The sequence below is a fragment of the Sardina pilchardus genome, chromosome 5 (assembly GCF_963854185.1).
Source record: "Sardina pilchardus chromosome 5, fSarPil1.1, whole genome shotgun sequence".
NCBI classification, from domain to species: Eukaryota; Metazoa; Chordata; class Actinopteri; order Clupeiformes; family Clupeidae; genus Sardina; species Sardina pilchardus.
In genome coordinates this window covers 12,740,254-12,750,253 of record NC_084998.1, presented here as the reverse complement: position 1 = coordinate 12,750,253, position 10,000 = coordinate 12,740,254, and the positions used below count along the sequence as shown (strand labels likewise).

Genomic DNA, 10,000 nt, shown 5'->3' with positions numbered 1-10,000 from the left:
CGGCACAGAAAAGAGCCCTCACCTATACTGTATGCTTTAGGTAGGTTCCACAGACAAAAGGTGGGTGTGAGCGTGTAGAGAAGTCGCTCTCTGATCCCCCACATTCCCAAAAAGCAGGATATTCTGGTACAGTTCTTAAGCACATTCATGTGACCACAGAATTATCTCCGTCAAGACACGAACCAATAGAATGGCAAATGATATCTGCCTGCTAAGACCGCAACAGGCACTCATTTGTAAGAAAGACCTAGAATTAATTTTATGGGAGCCATGCGAAATCTTATTTGGAGTCAAAATGAGTCTTCTATGAAAGAAAAAGGCATGGATCTGTCTTCAGGGAAAGATATGGATTTGGTGACCAAATTGAATATAATTTGAAACCACAAGTCAAACGTGTGACGGAGTAATAGTCAATTAAGTGCCTCCTTTCTTAACCCGCTATTCAATACTTCTTTGTTTACACTGATATCCATTCAAGTTTGGCTGAGAGACAGCACAAAGGTCATGAGACTTATAGGCTGACGTTTGACGTCAACGTTGCATTTCCACCACTGAACACATATCATGGTGAGGGCTTATTTATGACCATCTACAGCAACCGATAAAACCGGACACATCCACAAACCTCAACAAGTATCCACAAAGGTAATAAATGCATTCATCCACTCATAATCTCCTTACCAACATTAAAAAAAACAAAACAGATACTGTACAGTATGTTGGTACTTACCGGTAAATGGCCAATTAATGAAGATACACTATCAGACACGTAGACGATGTTCCCATCTGTGGTGAGTGCAATGAGGAAACCATCTAAAGCCTGTTAGATAGACACACACACACACACACACACACACACACACACAAACACACACACCAAAGATGTATCACTAATGTAGTTATGTACAGACTTGATAGAAACACCTATAACAGAGGAGAGAGTGTGAGCGAGAGAACGGTTTTAACTGCACTATAACGGTCAAACTATATTTGTACTGCTGTGGTAATGGCCCCTGGGCACCAATATAACTCCATCCTGGTTCACTTAATGGGCGCTAAAGCATCATCGGAGCAGACACCTAAGTAAACACGCGTGTGAATATCACCTGCCCGAGGGTAAACCCAGCACACACCTGAGTCAGACGGACCCTGCTAGGGAGAGTCAAATCTGCCCTCTGATCAGAACTGCCAACTCAGCATGGTGGTAAGCTGTGGTGGGCATACTGCCATGGTATGACATATATACTGTATGAAATTATACTAAACAATCAGAATGAAATGTCAACACGTCCCAGTTAAACTAGCTTTATTCTACGTATACTTTCTTCACATTTGACTGTGGCACATTGTTAAAATGCAAAGTCTCCAGGTAACATAATTAATCCCACTGCTTCAATGTTGATCCAGTATACAATGAATACAATACTAAGCCTTCATAACACCCAGAACAGAAAAGGTCAGTTAGGATATGGACGCACTGGCTCAGTTTCAGGCTTTGTGTATTTGCGTTGACTAATGGTCATTTCCCAAGGTATACGTACGTACTTCCTTTCTCCATTAAGTAAACAATTACCATTACACATTATTTACTTTCCATATTGGATCAGTGAGCATCACAAAAGTAGCAGCTGCTTTTTGTGTTGCCTTCAGTTAGGCGGCATTTGACATTTAAGTCACACTGCTTTTTGCGTCACTATGTGTCTGGAAAGGCATCAATTTCACAGTTTAAACCGGCACTGGAACTGTTGTTGCAGAGACGCATGGTATTGTTGTTGCTTTGTATTGTATTTTACCTCGAGCATCAACTGGGTGAACTCCTCATTGCTGAGAAACGAAGGTTTCCAGTCTTGTCTGATTTCACATGATTCTGTTTGAGCAGTGATCTCTGGAGAAGAGAAGAGAAGAGACGAGAAGAGAAGGAAAGGGTGATAGAGGGGAGAAAGGTTACATGATGTAGTGGAAATAGTGATGTCTCCATGCCCACACCCCAATCTCTTGACAACTGCAATTGATCCCCACTCAGCCGTCCACAAATCAGATGATCAGTAAGGATGACCTGCACTGGTGGACTGGACCTCTCTGTGGACCAGTGGGGCCGAGGGTTACTGTCACTTTTGGAACACGACAACACATCTGGACCCAACTTCAGCCCATCTGGAGCAAATCTGCCCATGATGGGGCAACACCCACTGGTTTTCAACGACAACTCATCTCTCAAACACTGAGAACAACACTGCACCTTCCAATTTGGATCACTTTTGTTGAAAGTGTAATTGCTACCATTGCATTTCTACCAGATTTACCTATGAGTGTCTCCAGACATAACAGTGGTTCAGACATAACAATCTGTTCTTTTTTGGGGGGGAAATCATACTGATTATTCTCTAAGAGCCCTCACAATGTTGGCTTTAGAGTTGTCTGAAAACATTACTGCTCTACAGACTGGTGTAAGTGGGCAACGGCAAATGATTTCACCATCTGAAGTCAATTTTATTCTGGCACTTCTGGCACAAAATCCATTCGCATTCAATCTTACATGGGAACCCACAGCACATTGGCCCACTTTTTCACCACCCTGACTGACCCCATCTTCAGCCTCACACTCCCCACCTTTCTGTTTCTGGAGGAAGTCGATGGTCCGCTGCAGGATGGTGGACTTGTCCATCTTGCGGGGATGGCCCTGCCCCTGCAGCATGGTGCACAGCTCCTTGATGAGCACATTGAACTGGTCTCGGCGCTTCTTCTCCGACTTGTTACGGGACGCTCTGTCCAGAGAGGAAGAGGAGAGGAGGAAGATCAGAAGACAGACAGAGGCAGACATACTGTACAGCAGAGGAAGGAGGATGTGCCTTTAAAGGGACACTTCATCGATTAGCATTAAGCTTTGTATCTTTAGAAAACCAGTCATGTTTTTGAATGGTCGTGCATCATGCCCTCAGTTTGCCTTGAGATGGGAGAAATACGGATTTCAATGTTGTACTTCCTGCTTTCAATTATTTAAAAATCAGCATTTTACATCATTGAAAGCAGGAAGTCCTATTCATGGGTTTCATTGAAATCCGTATTTCTCCCATCTCAAGGCAAACTGAGGGAATGATGCATGACCATTCAAAAACATGACTGGTTTTCTAAAGATACAAAGCTTAATGCTAATCGGTGAAGTGTCCCTTTAAGTGCAGCTGATTGGGCAGGGGCAACTCATTACATAGACCGTGTGTTATCAGCCTGACGTTGCCACTTCATAATCACGTTGTCATCATAGACCAGTCAAATCTGTCACAGCTCTCAGAACTGTAACATGGGCCACGGCCTATGCTTACTAGGTATCTACTGTAAATATCTGACCTTTTGAGAGCTAACATAACCATTAATGGTTGTAGTGTTAACTTCACTCACATCACTGAACACACACTCGCCCTGACCTTTTATGGCAGTATATGCCAAGACATGTCTCTACCGTGGAAACAATAGTGAGTTTAAATAGTGTGATGACCTATCATAGCACTTGGCCTGGCGAGGTGAGGCGAGGTTGTCACCTCTTAAGGGTGATAAGCAGTGGCCTCTGGTTATGTAGTATACTTTAGGCCAGCCCTTGCAGCTGACCACATGAGTCAAAGCTGATTAGAAGGTCTACCCCACACTAAGCCACCATGCTGCTGCTGCTGCTGCTGCTGCTCGGGGATGGCTACCGATCTTGACTTTGTTGCTTTGTTGCCGACAGATTCGTCTGATTATGCTCGTCACCTCATCTCTCTCTTTCTCTCTCTCTCTCTCTCTCTCTCTCTCTCTCTGTCTCTGTGGTGGGCTGAGACGAGACTCCATTTTCGCCAGCTTTCATAAGGGTGGCCTATTGTGCCTACAGTATGTGTGACTTTTCTTTTTAAGCAATGAACGAGGCACTACTCTTAAGTGCTAAACACCTCCAATAAGACCCACAGAACAGATAAAACGGTATTATCATTTGCATTGATTAATTTAACATAATTAATTGATCCAAACCAACATCTGTTTGTATACTCCATAGGAATGAAACCAGTGACCAGTGATGACAGCAGTATCCTGCTCTAATATGGACATCAAGAACACATACATAAGTCAGTGCATTAACTCATATCAAATATTCAAACCTTTTTGCTCTGTCTTTCTCATCTTCATCCATAAGATCATCCACACAGCTGCTGGTGCTATGAAAAAAGAAAAAGAAATAAGTTTCTTATTGTACTTCATACAGTCAAATCTACAGTGCATTTTTGGTGGATAAATTCCAGTGCAATCTTCAAGGTTCAGGGGTGTTAAGAAAGACATTCACAGAATGCTACATGGTAATGATTGCTTACTTGAAAACCTTTTGAGGATATTACAGGTCCTGACTTTCTCCATTATCATTGAAGGTATGCAGGTAGGAGCTAACTCTTATCACAACCTAAAGTGTTCTCATGGTATTCATTTACACATCAAGACCTTTAGTAGCCTAAAGAAGAACTACTGACGCAAAATTCCTTTTGTAATCCAGTTTTACTGAACAAAACTTCTCCAGCTTCTGATACTCACTCCCATTCCCGCCGGCCAGACGGACAAAGGCCACCAAACTCGCTAAGATTGTCCATGCTCACGCCCTCTCCCATCCAGACTCTTGGTTAAGGCTAGCGTATGCCATTCACGCCGGCTGTGCTGGCACTCGCCTGGAAACAGTGACCTGTATCTCCTCCCCAAGACCTCTGCTGTCTAGCAGGCTAACTGTTAGTCGTTGCCACCTAGCCAAGCTAACCGTTAGCCACTGACTGTGCAGGGGGGGGTGGAAGGGGGTCTGACACCACTGTGCTTGTGACTGAGCTTAGCAGCTGCGTCTAGTCCACTGACAATCTGCTGTCTGGGTTAGCCTTGACGGTTGACCTGATGACCAGACTAACTCCTGAGATCTTCAACAGAGTCATGAGGACCTGTGAGAAAAGAGAGAGAAAAAAGAGAAAAACAGAGTTGGTTTAGGAATAGAGTGGACAATTTTTCATTGGCTATTATAGGCTCAAATATTTGCCACTTCAACTGCTATGGAATTAATGGAAAATATGAGACCACATTATTCACATTATTGACATCAATCTGTCAAAAAAAGGCTACTATAGCATTCACTGATTAATTTCTTTCTCCAATTCATTGTCTTGACTGACAGTTGATTGATTCTGGTAATATTGTACTTCTCATGACCCGAAACTGATCAATACAAAACAAGGGCATGTTATTCATCTTGGCTACAGTGCAACCATCAAACATAATCACTTTGCATAAGTAGATCTCAGGACTTTTCATAAGTAGATCTCTCATAGGCAGCTGCTTTTTTCATCAATTTAAGTGCAAAGCCCTGTGGTGCACACTAAGCATAAAAGGTTTGGCTGCAGTGTCACAGAGAGTGGAGGGTATAGTGACCAGAGCATGTTCATAACTCTCATCGCATGCTTTATGAAGGGCTCCGCAAGGACGCCACTAAAATTAGACAGAACTAAATTAATGAATTACTTGTGCTACTTCATATCGAGTGCATGCAGGTCCAGTTTCATCGTGCTGACCTTCTCACATGTGAGGAAGCTCTCGGAACACCACATATAACATAACACTGCCAAACAGTGAAAAACACCAGTGCCCTAACACAGCAATAAAGTGACCCTGGGCTTTGCAGCAGCCTTTACACTCCACTGAAAATATAAGCCTTTAACGTGGTTACTGGCAGATGAAAATAAACATTTGAGGCTTGCAGACAATCTTAATTAGAACATTTTATGTTTTACTCTCTGTGACTGGTCTCTACAAGCTGAAACAGAAATATTTCCATTGCAAGTGAATGAAACACAAATGTATTGTGAATACTTTGCATACTACCGCAGAAGTAACAAGTCATTATTACAGCAAGAGGAACGGGTAGGTAGTGTGCCTGTGCTAATGATCAGCTGACGCAGAGACATCGCTAAGATTGAAGCCTGGGTCCTGCTGTGAATGGTCAGAGACTATTTTACCTTTGCAACACTCAGCTATTGAAAATGAGAACATCTGGAAAACACAATACCGATACAATAGGCCTACATACATAACTAACATGATAGAGTGTTGATACAATTCCGTAATGTGACAACTCAGGGCTCCGAAGCCATCCAGAGAAACAGCCTTCTCAGTTACAAAACTGTGACAAATATGTGTTTGTTACAGACAAGTCACAACAGGATTTCCTTAACGGAAAATGTGCTGGAAAAAGAGCAAAAAAAAATGACTCTCCTTTTGGATATAAAAGACACATCAGCCGAGGTCAACGCACTGATACAGCTATCACCATCCCCCATCTCCCGCTCCGAGACAGACAGCACTTCCCACAGGTGACTAGTTCAGCGGGATCTCATTATCTGTGAATATTGATAAGTGGTTTCTGTGCACAGCGATGTGACAGGAGCTGGCCCGGTGCCATTATGGCAGCAGTCTCCCTTGTCCTAATTTATAATTCAGTGGCTCTGGCGCTGTAATTGCATATTGTTGACCAACACAAACAACTGAGGACCTAACAATTAAACGAACAAGAAAAGCAAGCCCGGAAAAAGGAGGTGGCAATTCCAAGGATTCCATCTTTCGCTTGTCCTTATTGCTTCAAATGCTATGAGGACTTACTGGGAGTCATACACATTCAAAAACAAGAATTCAGCCTTGAACGTAACATCTGCAGATATTCACAAAGTGTTTGGTTTTGTGTGTGTGTGTGTGTGTGTGTGTGTGTGTGAGAGAGAGAGAGAGAGAGAGAGAGAGAGAATACACATCTGCAGCATATTGTGTTGACTGACTTCAAGATTATTTTTTCATCCCTTCTTAACATTCTGAAATTGTTTCTACTGCAAATTCTGCACGAGCTGACCAAAAGTATACCTGAGTGCAGAAACCCAGTCTGAGGGCAAACAAAACGAACACTAATTCTCTTTCAGAAACACTGAATCGCATTGTGAGGAGATGCTAACATCTAAGCTCAGCAAGAAACAGATTTCTAAGTGCTCCTGCAACGACTAGCCAGTTCTTTCAGCTACCGTACACAGCTGTTTGACCACTCTTAACACTGGCAGTGACCAGAAACGCTCAACCCTGTTCACAAGCGCAAGCGGAAACACCTGTGAAAATGAGGGTTCTTGAGGTTTCTGAAGTGCAGTGGTTGTGCATTTTCCTGGCAAGATTTGGGCACACTTGCTCGCTCGCAAGGCCTTGTTTGCTGCTGACCACAGCTCTGCGGGAAACAGCAATGCCACTGCCATGCACTGACCATGAAGTTTGTTGAAACGAAGCTCAAGTAATGTGAACGAGGAAGGACTGGTAGGAGCTACAAAGTGAACCCCCCCTCTAAGGAACAAATGGCTAGTTTCGGTCTGGCTATGGGCAAACTTGTCAGGGCACATAACTCCTAATTCATCGGCCCCGGGTTTGTGCTCCAGTCGCCCCCACAGACTGGAGCAAAGGTCTGTTTTCACTGGAAAGAGCTTTTTCTATTCTTGTGTGCTCCAGTGGCTTCTGTCCATGAACTCTACTTTCTTTCACTCCAGTGCTAGAAGCATAGGCAGTACACTTCAAAGGAAACACAGAGGGAACACTTCACAAGCAGTTTACTGTATGTCAGTGGGTTTCAAAAAATAGGACACTAAACTGACAAAAAAAAAATCTAAGACACGCCGAAAAAAATCCGACTTTTTGCTGATCACAGTTTACTGCAACCATACGTATATCATAAAAGCAGGCCCTTTGCTTTTTTCTGCTTTTTAATCTAATCATTCTTCATCTTGTGTTCGGTGTTCCCGTATTTGTCTCTATTAATGTGGTGAAGTGTGGTCTTTGTGAAACTGTGTCTCTTGCTCGGGTCTCACTCCCACAGTAACAAAAAAAAAAAAAATAGGACAAGAAGAAGACAAACCTCAGCTATACCGAGCTGACAGTAATCGTGCCATGAGACTGAAACGGATGCTGTGGACACGCATCTATTTGAGAGACCTCAGACCTGAGACAGGACACACTCAACAGGTATTTCCACTCAACCAAGCAGAGCAACAACAGCAACTTAATTATTCCAACAAAAACCTCTCTGTGGTAAATGTTGGTAAATATTTAGCCTGGTGGATATTTGCCAATATGTTGCTTGCCATTATTAGTCAAGGGTGTGATATTAATGCCTATCAAGCCATTCAATTGAGAACAAAAAGGAGGGAAATGTGTTAGATGTTCACTATTAGCACCTCTGCCTCCACATCAAGGCAGCATTAGCAGAGGACTACAGGAACATCACATGCAAGCAGAGTGCCACTGACCTAGAAACATCCTGGAGGCAGAAACAGCTCTTTAGAAAACTCAACACAGCAGAGTGTGAGAGAAGGAGAGAGAGAGAGAGAGGCGGAGAAAGAGAGAGGGAAAGTGAACAGCATGAAAATGATAAACAGGTCGAAGTTAAAGGTGTGTGTGTGTCTGTGTGAGTGTGTTTGTGTAATAGCAATCAAACATACAATTCAGAAGGTGAAGGGTATTTGCCTTTTACAGTAAGAAAAGAGATGGAAAGAAAGAAAAGCAAGGAAGAAGACAAGATAGAGATGAAGAGAAAAAAAGAAAGGGAGAGAAAGAAAGTCTATATCCTCCGCATTGGTTTGTTTAATGAATGTAAGGGAAGCATTGCAGCCGGGAGTAACAGCACTTGGAACAGAAACAGCTTTTCATTATTTATACAAACATGGAAGCCCACTTGGAAACTCATCAGACTGGGGCAGCTGTGGAAACTGCACCGACACACTCTAGATCGGCTTACATCATCAATGAAAGAAATCAACCACTGAAACACAAGCAAAACAAACAAACAAACAAAAATAAAATAAATAAACTGCGCTAACACGGAGTCAAACATTTTAGTAATACCTCAAATGTTGCCACCGTTTAGGGAAAAGCAGGCTGATGCGGCTGGTGTATTACTGGTAACCATGACGACGCAAAATAACAGAGGCGCAGAAGAGTGGCCAAGCCCCAGCTCCATCACAGCAACGCTGTGTCAAGTTAAGAGAGACTTATGAAATAACCTCTTTACCTCCTCCGCCTCACACTCCCCAGGTTTGCGCCATCCTGCACATGGGCTCCTGTCACTGCTAGGATCTCACAATTTTTCCATTACGTCCACTTGATTCTTATAATTGCCGTAATGCTTCGGGAACACTTGTTCTGGACCCAAGAGCAGACCTGATGCCCAGCAGACACAAATGGGCATGACTGAATACAACTCGATGCACAATCATCCTCCCCAAGTATAACGTTAAAAATGTCTGAACTGAATGGAAATCATGCTTTCTATTCTCACTGAATTACTCTCAGCACACCAGGGACAAGGCCACCACAGCCAAATACCTCAGACAGTCTCAAACAACCATAACAAAAATGGAAAACTATGCAAATCCATTATGTTGGACATTCAAACAGCACGGACCAACAGCTTTTCTGGTTTCTGACTAATGGTTATTTTCCCCTGACACTGACCAGAGATGTGATTCGTCAGTGCATTGTTCTAGAAGAAGCTCTTTCATTTTCATGCTCTGTTTTAGATTCTTTCTTTCTTGCCCATAAACAGACAAGCAGCATGAAATGGTCTTTGGAGAGGTGAAAGCTATCTCCATCTCACCTCATAACTCAGACTCTTCACGTTGTTCCACTCGACAGAACTGTCTAAATCCGTGATTAATTCTCTCTACTGGGTCCTCCCTCCATCCTTTCCAAACAACTTCCAATTAGGCAAAAGTAAACGATCACGGATAAACCCATACTGGAGTGGAATTCCAGGGCATCAAAGTTTCCAACAATCTGCATTGGCTGGAAAAGAACATCATCATCGCCACCATCATAATCATCATCATCTTAATCAGCTTCATGGCTCTCTTCAAACCCCCCCCCCCACACACACACACACACACTCCTCTTTCCTTCTCATCTCTGATTGATTTGAACGTGGGGGTTTGCC

General features: G+C 43.1%; 1 protein-coding gene across 5 annotated transcripts in view; it reads right to left on the bottom strand.

Annotated features, from left to right (window-relative positions):
• The window catches only part of npas2 (neuronal PAS domain protein 2), a 57,694-nt gene that overhangs the window by 15,116 nt on the left and 32,578 nt on the right, over nt 1–10,000 (bottom strand). For all 5 annotated transcript variants that reach the window (XM_062535600.1, XM_062535602.1, XM_062535603.1 and 2 more), the window contains exons 2-6: nt 4,552–4,940; nt 4,128–4,184; nt 2,611–2,765; nt 1,794–1,885; nt 731–820 (exon numbers count right to left, since the gene is read on the bottom strand). In XM_062535600.1, coding sequence (XP_062391584.1) covers nt 731–820; nt 1,794–1,885; nt 2,611–2,765; nt 4,128–4,184; nt 4,552–4,625 — 468 coding nt within the window. In that variant the 5' untranslated portion in view covers nt 4,626–4,940. The remainder of the gene's footprint in view (nt 1–730; nt 821–1,793; nt 1,886–2,610; nt 2,766–4,127; nt 4,185–4,551; nt 4,941–10,000) is intronic.